The sequence below is a fragment of the Sinocyclocheilus rhinocerous genome, unplaced genomic scaffold (assembly GCF_001515625.1).
Source record: "Sinocyclocheilus rhinocerous isolate Xijiao unplaced genomic scaffold, SAMN03320098_v1.1 scaffold393, whole genome shotgun sequence".
Classification (NCBI taxonomy): domain Eukaryota; kingdom Metazoa; phylum Chordata; class Actinopteri; order Cypriniformes; family Cyprinidae; genus Sinocyclocheilus; species Sinocyclocheilus rhinocerous.
The window spans coordinates 423,141-439,288 of NW_015654520.1; the positions used below are offsets into that span (position 1 = coordinate 423,141).

The following is a 16,148-nucleotide window of genomic DNA, read 5'->3' on the forward strand; positions in this document are numbered from 1 at the left end:
ACCCTGAATATAAGACGACCGCGTTTTTTCAGATGTATTTCCAAGAAAAAAATATCGTCTTATATTTGGGACAATACGGTAATAAATAAGTGTGTCCTTGCTTATAAATGAGGTTTAAGAATGAGAGATCTTAAAGGAATAGTTTGGATTAAATACAAGTTCTAAAATCAAATAAAGTAAACAAGCAAAGTTTTGTTTAAAATACACAGAAGTTTGAGTTCTTCATTGTGCAGTCCTCCAAGTGACGTTGGTCTGCATTATGATAGGGAAGATCTGTCCATTTTAAGGGCATTTAGAATGGAAACGCATTGACTGGCCATCCAAGCTTTAAAATAAATGTTGTAATGATTTTGTAAGTTAGATTTTTTTCAACCGATGTTTGTAATCAAATCAAGAGAGCTAACTTCTGTGAAATACTTCATTCATGTTGATCCTTTAGTTTGTTTCGCATTTGTAAGATAACTAAATGTCACAGTGGGTTATGTGTATTTCATATTAAGACATATTAACACCGCCCAAATGTTCACACAAAGAAAGAAGGCTTAACTTTTAGTTTTGTCTCGTCGGGCCGGGACACAGCATCACATTATGGTAAGGGGCGTAACATTTCTGTCACACGCTTGAGGTATTCGGCCAATTTAACTTTTATTCTCGCTATAGTATTGTTGTTGCCGCCGCCGCCGTATCGTGGAGACACTGTGTGTTTCGTTGTCAAAGCGAAACTACTTTGTTTGGTCTTCCAAAAGAGGATGATATCCCAATCGCAACGCACTGGATAGCTGGCCAATCAGCGTACACCTCGCTTTTCAGAACGATGAGCTTTGTAAAAATTGACGCGACAATAATGTACATTATGTGAAAAATAATGTTTTTTGAACCTTAAACCGCATAAACACATTGCATTACACCAAATACACAACATAATGTTCTTTTTAGCAACGTCATATGACCCCTTTAAACCCCAAATTAGCCAGCCACAGACTTTCCCTTGCACATTCATTAATTTTAACTAGACTGTGATCTTTCCTGACAGATGTGTTTGCCTCAACTTTTTTCACTCACAGTGTTGGCGTAGTTACTGTGTTTTGCTTCTGTATGGTAAAATATCATCTCTAAAAGTGGATTCTAGCAGGTGGCTTCTCCCATTCAACATTTTAGCAGTCCAGCAGGCGTGGTCTCACTCCACATGTTCATTTTTGCTTTCCACTCATAGAAATGCGTTGACAGTATAGATTTGAGGTCAGGGACGGGGCAAAGGTCAAGCTCCTGCTGTTGCCATGAAAGCCGGTCTAAGCACACCTTGTTCTTTGTCTCTGTCGATCGCTTCTGAGAACAGCTGTATCTTCACAATCTGGGGCTCATCGGGACAAAACAAAAGCCACGTGTTAATTACCTTTGAAGGTGTAATGATTTCAGTGCCAGGAAGATCCTTCATCTGGTTTCGGATGTAGGACTGAGAGCTGTGCTTTCATGTCTGGTTACAGTTTGACTTCTTTTATACCTGCCTGATGTGCACATAGTCTGTGGGAAAATGGCTTAAGTGCCTTCTGCACCAAAGCATGTTTAGATTATGTTTCTGACAAACAGAAGTGATTCATTGTTTTTCATATAAATCAGCATAGCCTATTTCAAAAACCTATTACACTGCATGACCACCATATTTTATATTCATAAAGCGGGGGCATATTTTATATAAATAATATGGTGTTCAATAAAAAATAAAACTAATGAAAATATTTCCGTTGCATTCTTTTTTAATGTAATACTTTTCTGTTTGTTCTATTACAAATTATATTATTATCATCATAGTAATTTGAGTGAATGCTTAATAGATAAATGTAAATTCAGGATTTAGTATTTTGTATGTCTCTCTATTGCTTGACAACATCACTCCATCTAACATTAGGTTTGTGTAAAGCCTGATTATCATGTTCTCAAGCATCATTAAAAATTATCCAAAGAGCAACTTGAGTTCACATAGTGTCATATAAGAGTCACAATTTGATTACATTTGACCCAGGTGTCCTATATATAATGTAGATCCTTAAATGTTTCTTCATCATCTGTCAATGTTTCTTCAATCACTTTTTAAAGTAGCATGTTAATACCAGAAGCTGCTGACCGAATATATCAGGTACAGCCATGCTGACCAATAGTATGACTTTATAGTAGTATAGTATGTAATAGTATGAAAATGAGTTTGATATTACTTCTACAACATTTCAATAAACAAGAAGTTCTTATTGAGTAACTTCCAGTTTTTACACATATTGCCAGTTGCTTTGTCTACTTTTGCTATGCTAACAAAAGCAGTTTCAAACAAACACACAGTGATGTTTCGTTCCTGAAAGAATCTATACATTTAAAAAAAAAAATTTTTTTTAATCAGTTGAGTGAATGATTCAATAGCCGGGTTTCCATCCAAAGTTACGAATATCGCATAAAACATTTGCGAACAAGCATCGTTTCCATCCAACAAGTCAAAGAGAACAAAATCGTCACTTCCTGATAAACTGGCACTATAAATCACTAAGAAAAGTAGGAGAATATGCCACGTTCCTGTGGCTCAGTGGTAGAGCATTGCGTTAGCAGCGCAAAAGGTTGTGGGTTCGATTCCCAGGAAACACACATACTGGTAAATAAATGTATAGCCTGAATGCACTGTAAGTCGCTTTGGATATAAGCGTCTGCTAAATGCATAAATTAGTAATTAGAATATAATAATGTTCATATATAATAAATTACTTGCACCTCAGAGCGAGCAGACGAATCACAATGCGGTCATTGCTTTCGGAGGTGGATGCTGCTGTTTGGAAACGCAGTCGTGTAAGACATTTCTGGAAGGCAATTATACAGAAACACTTTGATGACAGACTTTGCTCATGCATTTCCGAATGACCATAACTGTGGTGGATTAGGTTTGACACTCTGTGTTTGATTAAGTTGACTTGTGTGTCATACTGATCATCGGTTGATTGCTCAAGTCTGAGCAATGTATTGGTGTGATGTAAAAATGAAAGAGAGGCAGTAAAAGAAGCAGCTCACAGCTCACGGTCTCACAGTGTGTTTATTAGACATAGAAATAAGACACGCACCATTCGGACAAACAGATAAAGGACACAAGAACACAACAATAACAACATTTCAGATGCTGTGAATGAAATCGGTCCGCTGGTTAGTCAGGTTTTGCCGTCCCATAGCACAAACTCACATTACTTTTTTGATGCACTTGGAGGAATTTATTCGCAAAATGCATTTCCATCTCCCATTATTCTCATCAACCCTTTTTCGCACGAGTCAAAAACCACCTCAAGCGAGCGTAAAAACTTTTTTGCGAATTAAGGGATTTTTATTCTAACTTTGGCGTTTCAATCACTCGTTTCTCATGTGATACTTCAAAATGCGCATTAAAATAGGGTGATGGAAACATAGCTAATGACAATCACTTGTTGTCACCTTCTGGCATGGTGATGTGACCTGCAGAAAGCGTCACTGAAACAGTTTGTCTGGAACAAATTAATGATGCAAACAGTCAAATGATCCATATCAGCACTCTTGTAACGACACTCAGCCAATCAGACTCATGGACTAACCGTATAAATATATTTACAGTGCACAAGATTTGTGAACAAGTGCATTTGGACTTGTTCTAGTGTGTGTGACATGACACATGACATGTCACTGCCATGCAAACTATATTGGGGGGGTTTGCTAAAACAAGTTTCATGTATAGTCTCAATGCCTGTTTGTGAATTGCATGTGTGTAAGTCTTTAATTTTTACATTTTAAATGTGTGCTTGAGTGATGTGAGTGTACCTGATGCGCATGTCTCCTCATGTCTGGGTAAACGGCTCATCAAACGTTTAATGGTAGAATAATCCTTAGTCATTTTTTAAACAGTTCATACCTTGTCTACAATGAAACCTAGCGGTGCATGGCGACAAAACTATATCGCTCCAATTCATAAAACAAGAATCAATACACCCATTATCAATCAATGAACAAGCTTCAGAATCAAGACAGTGCAAAGAAAAAGGATTTATTCAGCTAAAATAAATTCAATAATTTGAAATAATCAATAAAAGCACACATTTGCAAATAAGCAAATGATCACAGTTTGAAACATTGTTAAGATCTCCTTTGAAACTGTGCTGAAAATTAAGGAGACGCATTTGAGATTACTGGTATGAGAAAGATCTGTAAAGCAAGAGACTATCCATTTAATTTCATTGCTATGAAAAAGATATTTCAAAAAGTTCTCGTTAGTGATTTTTCTTTCATATGAGAACAAAGAGTTCAGGAGAAAGGACATAATACCAAGACTCCAAACAGATGATTTTCTGATTTTTTTGCAGAGCGATGCCATGCCAAGATGAGAACGCTGATGAATAAAGAGTAACATCAACTAAGCGCTCAGATGTGCATGTTCTACCAAAGACAAAAACAGAGATGCTTATTCCAGGAACCTAAAAGTACATTCCCAGTGCTGGAAACATGGATGGAAAGTAATCAGGCTGTGGAATGATGTCATCTTGATGAAAGACACATCATCAGGGAGCTGGTTGGAACTGGCATGGTTTGGCGCAAACTGAGCTACATCATACTATAGCACAACATCAAAGCAGGTGCCAGGCTCTTAGAAAGGCCTGATATGTGCCAGCAGCAGTTATGACTATGACATCTCACTGGCACAGGACGATAGAGGAGATATACAAATGCTGTGTATTTTGTAGCACTGAGAAAACATTCTGAAATTTCACATGGAGACCGAATATATGACTTAGGGGGAAAATACTTATACGGAGTGTCTATTTTGTCAAAGGTTATTTACTCTAACTGCACCCACCAAACCAGTCCAACAGCTGGCAGAGTGCCATAAGAATGTAAGGACACTTTCACTTTTGATGCAACTGACCCAAGTTTAAATTCATCTTTTCGCCTCTTCTATTCCTATCTCACATCAGCTCAGGGAGGTGTATTATTATTATTTTTTTTTTTAATAAAAATGAAGACAATATTTGAAAAGTGGAAATAAACAGCCTAACAGTTATTTAATAGCACACTTTCCACCGGAAGGACAATACAATTTTGGTCGGACCTTGTTGCGACTTTACTAAGTTATACATGTACTCATCTGTATTTTGTTTTGGTCATGAGTTTTATCTTTTCTGTCACATAATTTATATTCTTTATGTAATTTTATATATTTATTTATACTTATCTCTTTTTTAATCTCCTTATCTTATGACTCTGAGCGGATCTTGGGCTTTATTGTTATCTTTTAAAATGTGTTATAAATAAAGAATTAAAAAATAGCATACTTTGAATGCGACACGTGAAGCTTATTATGCAAACAGTATCTGCCACTAGTATTGAATAACATCTAGGTAACACTATTTACACTTTTTGTCATTTATCACTATTTGCACTTAGTGTAAATAGCATCTAATTCTATTTGTGCTTAGTGCGAATAAGCCTCTTCTATGTACACTCTAAAAAAATGCTGGGTTAAATACAACCCAGTGCTGGGTAAAATATGGACAAACCCAGCAATTGGGTTGTTTTGACCCAGCGGTTGGGTTACTACCCAGAAGGTTGGGTTAAACATTTAACCCAACCGCTGGGTCAAAACAACCCAAATTGCGGGTTTTGTCCATATTTTCCCCAGCACTGGGTTGTATTTAACCCAGCATTTTTTAGAGTGTATATAACATTTTCCAATGAAAACATAAGAAGTGCTTGCTTATGGATATGTTGCTGCCACGACAGTATAGTACTGAAATAGTTGCTATGTGCTTGTTAAGGTGTTCTGCATGTTTTAAGCATGTTGCTCTGTGGTTGCTACGGTGTTCTGGGAGGTTGCTAGGTGGCTAAACAAACAAGCCCACCCCGAAGTCTCTTCGATATTCCGGTCTCTAGATCTCTCAGATTTTTTAGCTATTTTATTGCACAATAGCCATGTAATATTTGACTTAGCAAACACTAATTAGATGTTTTCTCAGATTAAATAAAATACATTATATGCAAGGCATAAATCAGTAGATGTTTTCAGTTGATAAAAGCTTTTCCTTTAGAATTCAGTACAGTCCTTCTGGAGACTGGTCAGCGTCAGATGAGAGTGGCAGATGGACGGCAATGCCAATCAATACACCTGAAGCTAATATTTACTTTCCACCCTCTTCTTATTTCCAGCTATGGGAGGTCAAGAGTGTGGCACTTCTGTCGGGGCTCAGCTGAGTCATTTCAAAGGGGCCTACATCACTTCACAGACAGACACACGGAGAAACACGTGCAGGCCAACCAAAACACTCTTCGTTGGAAAATACAGTAGAGTGCAGTACTGGTTTCGCTAGCAGCACAGGAGCACATTTGATGTGGTTTTACTTAGATATGTCAGAAAATAGCGGGCTTCTGCAAAAAAATCACTAATGCAAACAGACGAATGGTTAAATAAAAACAGGATTTGATCTGCCGCTTTAAAGATTCCTCTGCCTGTTTATCCACCCTAGACTTAGATCAACCAAGTGTGATTTCATTTCTAAATACCCACATCCACACAAACAAATTATCCAATATTACCCATACAAACAAATTAGTCATCTTCCATTTGAACTGGTATAAAAGCTGTCAACTTTACTCCCATAAAGCTGCACAGTCTTGAAGTAATTAGTCTTCCTTCATGAAATGTGGCGTCATCTGCAACCAATAGAGACACTCTGGTTACGAAAGGAGAGCCTGTTTGACAGATGTCTCCTGCTTCTCTACTGAAGTCCACTTCTTCGATGGCACCTCATGACTTATGTTCATGGTCAAGGTTGTTTACTGATTCAATGGAGTGCACGCAAAACATAGAACACTGAGCACGCCAAATTGATCTGAATAAAAATGTTGTTTGTTTGCTTTTATGACGTTCATATATTATCTGATGCTCTGAAATGCGACTGCATACCACGTTGCTGATTAGGACTCTTCAGGCTTCACTGGATTATCATACCCATGCTCCTTTGTAGATTAATACCATCAAATGCAAATGCCAACGACACCCTGAGATGCAATCATGCACGCTTAACCCTGAAACCATATAGCAAGACGTTATACTTGAACTCAACCCGACCCCAAAATTGGGTGTCACTTTAAAAGAAAGCTTCTTAGTGAATTACAAAGGTTTTATAGATGGCGATCTCGGCTTTGTTCTTGGAATGAGGACTTCCACCTGTTTCTGATGATGGGAGCCGGAGCCTGTCCCTTTTAAGAGCTTGATCCTTCTTGATCTCTTTGATGTAACTTGGCCTAACAGTTCCAGCGAGAAGAATTTGATGATTGCGGATGGGCTCTTTTAACTAGCTGCGTAGGAGATATGAGAATTGAGCAAAATGGAAAGATGGATAAAACTGGGTTCGAAACACTGAAGAAGAGCGATAAAGGCAACATGAAACAGCAGTTGCAACCCATTTTACTTCAGTAATCTAAAGATATTTAATGAGAAAACAAAATGTAGAATGAGGACTCTTTTTTTCCCATTGGAAATTGATTAGTTTGTGAAAAGTGGGCATCACATACAAGAATGGTGCCAGGTGGTTAGATGGGTTAAATGTAAGAGCAATTTGTGCAGGAGGTTTGACGGATTAAACAGCCTCTACTGGTAGATGTTGTAACTACACACTCTGCAGAATGTGCAGAAATGGTGCCGTTAGGAGTACAACTGTAAAAAGGGCCCTGTCGTTGTGCTCTTGTTTTTCACATGGACTTTTAGTTTGTAGTGTAGTCCTGTTCCTGTTCCTGATTCACTTGCATTAATATAGACAGATATTTTCTTTCAGTTGCATTCTCAAAATTTCATAGCAGCAGCAGTGTTTATTCTTGCCTTGTAGCTGCATTTAAATGCATGATATTTTTCATAGCAATCTCTTAATTTTCAGCAGAGAAGTGAATGGTGATGACTGTCTTCTGAAAATTGATGCTCTCCAGGTTTTGTGCGATTGGCTGTGTGCTGCAGATGTCACACTTTCAGGTGCACACGCTCCAGAGTTAATCATAAACTCTGGATCAAACCCTGAGCTGACAGAATGTTTATAGTGAGCATTTTGAACCCGCTTTACTTGATCTTAATCAAGTCGGATTTGTTTGGTTTTGTCAACTCTTAAGGCCGGGACACACCAAGCCGGCTTTCAAAGAACTAGCTGCGACGAAAGCCGACGGTGTTGTCGCCTCACTTCGACAGTGTCTGGACTAAAAAGCTGCACTTGAACACACCGCACAGACTATAGCCAACTGCAAACTAGCATTGCTAACGGCCCGACACCTGACTTGGAGGGTCCCAGCATTATGCCTCCTCTGAAATTTAAAGTTTGTGTAACAAACCATAGGTCTTGTCCTTCTATGTATGTGGTATCGGTGTGCTAAGTTTTGTTTCCTGTGTTTCTCTAGTTCTTGTGTTCTTTTGTTATTATTGTTATTAAACAGAACATTTGAACCAAGTCCACTGTTCCCAGCACTCCTCAGCCTGGTGGACCCAAATCTTGATGTCCCAAGTCTAGGTTTTTACCCTGTTGTCAGTGCAACCATGACTCGGCAACTGATTGGAGATAAAAGACAGCCTTTGACTTTGACAGTGGCAAAGGGTTAGAGAGGAACATGAAGCTCCTGGGTCATTTTCAAATACCCTAATTCTCAGATTGACCCACTTGGACCAGCATGAGACACATATGTGACCCTGGACCACAAAAGCAGTCTTAAGTCGCTGGGGTATATTTGTAGCAATAGCCAAAAAAACATTGTATGTGTCAAAATTATCGATTTTTCTTTTATGCCTAAAATCATTAGAATAGTAAGTAAAGATCATGTTCCATGAAGATATTTAGTAAATTTCCTACTGTAAATATATCAAAACTTAATTTTTGATTAGTAATATGCATTGCTAAGAACTTCAAGAACGATTTGCTCAGTATTTTGATTTGTTTTGCACCCTCAGATTCCAGATTTTCAAATAGTTGTATCTCGGCCAAATATCATCCTATCCGAACAAACCATACATCAATGGAAAGCTTATTTATTCACCTTTCAGATGATGCATAAATCTCAATTTCGAGAAATTGACCTTTATGACTGGTTTTGTGGTCCATGGTCACATATCTAGGTGTACTTCAGAGAGCACCTCTGAGTAGTACAATGGCGAGTCACTGCAAAGATTTGTTCATTCCTGTGATGAGTAACTCCAGCAATGTTATCCCTAATGTCATGCTGCCATGTGTGACAGGGGCCCCCTTGAGAAGGTGTAGCAGAAGTAAAGTTCCATCTGTGAGTGATTTAATGGCTACAGTTCCAAAGATGACGTGTAATAAAATGGGAGGTATGGGTGACTAGACTCAATTAGGAACAGACCCTTTCCCTCCGAGTCCACCACATGCCCTAATCCAGTGAATCTCAACCTTTTGGCGTACCGGAACCCAGAACAAAACTGACTCATCTATGTATCATTTGTGTCTTTGTGAGGACCAAATGCAGTCAAGTATAATTCAAGATAGTTGACCATCATGGCCATATCATCAGCTATATTGGATTTTTCTTTCATGGGAACATATCATGTCAAAATATACAAAATTTATACAAAAATTCATACTTTATACGGACCCCCTGGCCTTACGTCAAGGACCACTAGGGGTCCACGGACCCCTGGTTGAGAAACACTGCCCTAATCTATATAAGCATCTGCTTGAAGTTCCCCAATGAATACCATCAGTCCTGCTGGTGTGACCTCATGTGGACAGATCCCGCCACCTCATGCTATTGCTATAGCTCAACATGAAGAACTATGTGATGGGTACAGTACAACCCCCTCACTTTTCTGTACTTTCCCACAACTGAATTTTTTAAAGATAGCTCACCCAAAAATGGAAACTGTGTCATCGTTTACTCACCCTGTGTAATTCAAAACCCTCCTGACACAAATTCTCAAGACTGTGCTGCTCTCGTTTCTCCATTCAAGAGACCTTAGTCAGGTTAGACGCCATGTCGAATTTTATGTGGATGAAAACGAGGCTTTGAGGGACAGACTAAAAGTCTTTGCAATAGCGTGCACTGTATAAAGGTTCTAGATCCCTTAATTTTCAAAACAGTTTAATGGAGTGTTTGTCTACTTATTTATTTATTCCAGAAAGACATTTCACCAGCTGAACATCTGGCATGTTGTTAAACAAAAGTAGAATCCATTGAACACCCTGTATTTGCCAGCAGTCATATCACCCTGCACCCCAAGACTGGTTGCCCACTGAAGCTAAGCAGGGTTGAGCCTGGTCAGTACCTGGATGGGAGACCTCTTGGGACAACTAGGTTGCTGCTGGAAGAGGTGTTAGTGAGGCCAGCAGGGGGTGCTCACCCTGTGGTCTGTGTGGGTCCTAACGCCCCAGTGTAGTGACGGGGACACTATACTGACAAAAAGCACCATCTTTCGGATGAGACGTTAAACCGAGGTCCTGACTCTCTGTGGTCATTAAAAATCCCAGGATGTCCTGGCCAAATTCGCCCATTGGCCTCTGACCATCATGGCCTCCTAACAATCCCCATATCTACTGATTGGCTTCATCACTCTGTCTCCTCTCCACCAATAAGCTGGTGTGTGGTGGGCGTTCTGGCGCACTATGGCTGCCGTCGCATCATCCAGGTGGATGCTGCACACTGGTGGTGGATGAGGAGATACCCCCTTCTATGTAAAGCGCTTTGAGTGCCCAGAAAAGCGCTATATCAATGTAAGGAATTGCTATTATTAATTATTATTTCTGTCCCTCACAGCCTTGTTTTCATTCCTATCAAAAATTTCATATGACTCTACCCTGACTAAAGTCTATTATAATAAATAGAGAATGTAACTCTCAAGCTTTAGAAAGGATGCAAAGAGCTAAAAACGTAGCGCAAACAAGTTGTATGCCAGTGGCTTTCACCTTTTTGACTCCAAGACCTCCGTTGTAAACATGTTCAAAACCCTATAGCCCTCGTTTTGTTTTTAATTTAAAAAAAATTAATTATTTTAAACTATGGGCACTCCTAGTTTCTGTGAATAAAGGGTTCCCACTCTTTTAAACCAGTTTAGTCTTTCACACATTCGCTATTTATTTTAAAAGAATTAAGCATAGAGATTTTTATAATATATTTTTTTTACTCACAATTTTTATCCGGTAAAATAGAGCTTGGCATAATTGGTAAAAAGTATATTTATTAGAAAAATGCCCAAAATATAAATTTAAAAAAATCATGATTTTGAATTTTAGTTTATTTTAATAATTTGTTTTGCCATATTTTAAATTAATTTTAAATCACCTTGATCCCCTATAGTGGTTCTCAAACCTCTCCATGTAGTACCCCCAGCACTGCACGTTTTGTATGTCTCCCTATGTCTGACACACCCACTTCAGGTCATGCAGTCTCCACTAATGAGCTGATGAGTTGAATCAGGTGTGATAGATGAGGGAGACATGCAAAATGTGCAGGGCTGGGGGTACTCCAGGACAGGTTTGAGAACCACTGCCTTATTAAATTTTGCTGATGCCCCCTAGTGGGCCCCAGCCCCACTAGAGGGCAGCAGCATCAGAACTACAGTTGTATGCTACATTCCATATCTTCTGAAGCCACAATAAATTTCTGTATGAAATACTAATAATCTTCACCTGTGGTCTGTTAACTGCTGAAATCAAACTGGTATAGAGTTCAGAACTGGAGCAGTCTAGTCCAGATCCTTAAAAACATCCGACTCCTATGAACAATTCTTTTTACAAATCTGACATCACCACTTCTCTTGTAAACACACCAAGATGAACTAAGGTGGAAGTCAGTGCTTTCAGTGAATAAGACCACAGATTGTTTTCAGAAGAAGTCTTTTTTTTAAACTCCCAAATGCAGGGTAAATGACCATTTTTGTTTTTTTGTGAACATATCCTGTAATATTCTAAAGAAACATCAGTTTGGATATGTTTATGATTCTATTCCTATAATATTCGATTTAAGGTCTAGAAAACATGCTTATTCAGCTCTGCTCTCTCTATAGACTGCATACATAAAATATTTGCACCATTTTTATTTATTTATGTGTTTCTAGCATGTGAAGAAGAGAATAAGCACAACTATTAAACAATATTCCCTGATCATGTACAAAATTTAAAATGCCAAAATCACATCATGATGGTTACCTCAATACTTGGGTAATCACATCCATGATGGTTATTTCAATTCAAATGCACATGAGCCTCTAAGTGTTTTTTTTACCACTATTGGCAGCATAAATTGACAGCATACATTCCGTTTATATTGTGGAATCTGCAAGCAAATCTCTTTCTTTATTTCATAGATAGATAGATAGATAGATTTTAGAGCTTGAAATCAGTTCTTCTCAAGTTCGCACAGGTGTACTGGAGTAACCACAGGTGTAGAGAATCACATTAATTATCATCAGGATCCACTAACAATTACGCATGTCCAAATACTTTATATATATAATTATCAAATGAATGCAATTTTTTTTTACACACATTCATTCATTTAGTTATTTATTTAATCTATCTATCTTCCTATGGGCTTGAGAGTTTAATGGTCCTGTATCCGTCTGAATAGAGAGTGCTTAGCATCTGAACAAAGGAGGACTCGCGGTAAGTGACGGAATGAATCGACGCCAATGGGCGAGTTCCCCCGTTTCCACGCCACTGCATGCATTACAAGTGAGAGCAGTGGTCTGAAACAACAGGCTTGTGTCAAGTTAAGTGTCGCGTTAACATCAGCCACTCGACACCCTTTTATCTCGCCGCTCAATGGCCGATTAATGGCCGAAGCAGGAATCCAGAGAACCGCATTACAGTAATGCGATGTGTGAAACACTTTAATGAAGACATCGTTGTAAAGAGGGAGAGTGAATAAAAATATAGCCTCATTAAAATAAGCAAGGCGACGTTTTAAGCTGCGGTGACGAAAAGTGAATTTGTTTGACTGACAACGTGATTAAGAGAAAATGATACATTTACTCGCAAGGAAGCGTTTAATTTAGCCACAAAAAGGAACATTCGTGTAAGATGCGGGTTTCCCTTCCGACTCCAAACCCTATACCAGCAGAGGGAACGTCTGGAAGGGGCTTCATACGACTGACTCCTTCGATCTTCAGAGGCCCCGTCAACAGACTGTCAGCGGAATCTGACAAAAATACCAGCATAAGTTCGACTAAGTTTCGTTTACAGACAAGATCTATGGGGAAAGTGAAAATTAAAACAATCCTGACAAAATAGACCTACATGCATTTAAAGTTGTGAAAATGTTAGTCTATATTTAAAGTTGTATTCCTTCAAAACCAAACAAAAGATCAATTTAGGCACCAAATAATAAATGAGAAAATATAAGTTATAAATAAACGATATAATTACAAAATTATAACACCAACCTAATAATAATAATAAAGTATATTGTGTGCGTTTTAAGTTTCACTGCCGCTTGTAGATTCTCACGCTGTTCTCGTTGGCTATAGCCTATATATATATATATATATATATATATTCCAATGCACGAAAGCCGCGTGTGTCAGAAGAGCCTTATTCTCACTCTATAAATTCGCGTGGATTAGGAAACATGCATTTCGATGCCAATAAAAGCTACCACATCAAGTAAAATATCGCAGATCAAAAGGACCAAACTATGGGCATTTTTTTCAATAAATGAAAAGGACAGAAATCAGTGTGACTGGATCACGCCCCGTTGCACTGCCCTCCACAGCGATTGGTTCACGGGAAAGAGAGCAGGGTTAAACCCCAGAGCGGTTAAATACAGAGGCATTGAACAGAAGAGCGCACCACAATCCGCTTAGGAGTTTTCATGTCAGTGGGGGAACCAGTCTATTGACTAGACTATTAAAAAGAAGAAATAAAGGACTCTTGAGTTTTGCACTGAGAAAGCTCACCTGTCCGTCTCACTTTTAACCAAGTTTTGCTTTTGAATTTTGTGTAACCGGCTCTGCAGATTCTCAGCAGCATCTCAGGGTTGTGCGGAAAGCGTGATGAAGTGCAGGCGGCCGCAGAGGAGCGTGAGGGTGATGGGTGTCATTCACTGGGCTGTGATGCTGGGATTGATTCAGTCCGGCGCGCTCGGCGCGAGGAGATTCCGCGGAGGTCGAAACCCGCAGCAGCGACGACCGCTTCCCACCGCTCACTACCGGGACCGTGCCGAAACCACCGAGAGCTTCTCACTGGATTTCACAGCTGTTGAAGAAAACATGGACAATTTCATGACTCAGGTGAAGAACTTGGCGCAGTCCCTCTACCCGTGCTCGGCCCAGAAGCTCGACTACGACATGAAGTTACATTTCCTGGAGAATACATCAGTCACCTGCAACGACGGGACCCCTGCGGGGTAAGACAACAAGCCGGTTACAATCACAAACCTTAGGTAACCCAATGGGCTTCCAACAGTATTTGGGCATCATCCAGACGCGCTCAGATTCACACTCAGTTCTTATTGTTTCTAGCCTATAATGAAAATGGTAACTTGAGCCATTACTGTGGTGATCTATCAACTTAGCTCAATTATGATTCTACTAACAGTACTTATGGTATTTCAAACTATTATGGTTACCACTGTTTTGTTTTGTTGTTTTAACCATACACACTAAATAAATGCTGGGTTATTTCAACCCAACTTTGGGTCAAATTTGGACTAACCCAACTTTTGGGTTAAAAATGTAATGTAAAAATGTAACCCAACAGTTGGGTTAGTCCATATTTGACCCAAAGTTGGGTTGAAACAACCCAGGATTTTTTTTTAAACCATATAGTCACACTAACACACTAATGTTTTCATCTTTACACTATAGGCTAACTGGTTTTTGTGTCCATCCACCTTGTCACTATAATTTCTTAAAAGCTTGAAGTAGCCTATATATGTGGTAGCAAACCAGCATTAATTGATCATCCGTTTCTGACTTGCAAAATCCTGATGTTCCCAATTACGAATCTAAATTAATATGCTTGAGTAGTCTAGAGTTTTTTATGCTATATCAGTGCAGTATTATAATCAGTGCTGGTGTAAACTCTGACTCTGGGAACATGCTCACCATAGACGCTCTACAATGCACTGAAGCTGCAGTATTTTTTTGGCAGCGGCCTGCGTTCTTTCTCAGATCTGCAGTCAGTGCTTGAAGAGAAGGTCTCCTGTGTGTCGTGTGTGATATGCTGTTACACATGAATGGACTCCACTCATGGATTCCACAGGTTCTCTGGAACTCAATCATTCCTAGATACAACAGAAAAGCATTTGGGATAAGGCTTATACTAATTTTTCTGCATGTATAACTTCAGGTTACAAGTTCAGGTTACGTTTCTGAGGTCTAGCAGACCTGTAGCCCAAGCTTTATAGCTGTAATGTAATGAAGCATAAATCGTTAGTATGTAAGTAGTGGTGAGGTGGGTAACAGTGAGAAATGTACACCATATGCCAAAAATGTGGTCACCAGTGGCATAAACGGGATGCATATTAAAGCTGTCTTTAATTATGGCAGACTGATGCCCCTCAAAGTAACAAACTGAACCACAACTGTAACTTTTCTCACACAATAGCTGAACGCCCCCTTGTGGATAGTGTGAACATTGCAGAAAAAAAAATAGAAAATTTCTTCTACTTAAAGGGGTCATATGATGTTGCTAAAAAGAACATTATTTTGTGTATTTGGTGTAATGAAATGTGTTTATGCGGTTTAAGGTTCAAAAAACGCAATTAGAATAATAAAAAGTGTATTTTGTTAACAGAATACATGATGACAATAACCTCTTATTTCTTGAGAAACTTTATCATTCAGAACTCATTTAATACTGGATTGATAAAATGCCAGTGTTTTGCATATACGATCTGTAAGTATAGGTTTACTGACAGTCTGCTTTATTGCAGGTACTACCTGAAAGAGTCCAAAGGAAGCAGATACAGAAAAGCATTTGGGATAAGGCTTATACTAATTTTTCTGCATGTATAACTTGTTCAGGTTACGTTTCTGAGGTCTAGCAGACCTGTAGCCCAAGCTTTATAGCTGTAATGTAATTAAGCATAAATCGTTAGTGTGTAAGTAGTGGTGAGGTGGGTAACAGTGAGAAATGTACACCATATGCCAAAAATGTGGTCACCAGTGGCATAAA

The 16,148-nt window shown here is 38.9% G+C and overlaps 1 protein-coding gene across 1 annotated transcript in view; it reads left to right on the top strand.

The window, feature by feature from the left end:
• The first annotated feature begins 12,509 nt into the window (after positions 1-12,509).
• The window catches only part of LOC107717474 (palmitoleoyl-protein carboxylesterase notum1a-like), a 6,728-nt gene continuing 3,089 nt past the window's right edge, over positions 12,510-16,148 (top strand). Inside the window, exons 1-2 of the mRNA XM_016524236.1 lie at positions 12,510-12,665; positions 13,987-14,376. Coding sequence (XP_016379722.1) covers positions 14,024-14,376 — 353 coding nt within the window. The 5' untranslated portion in view covers positions 12,510-12,665; positions 13,987-14,023. The remainder of the gene's footprint in view (positions 12,666-13,986; positions 14,377-16,148) is intronic.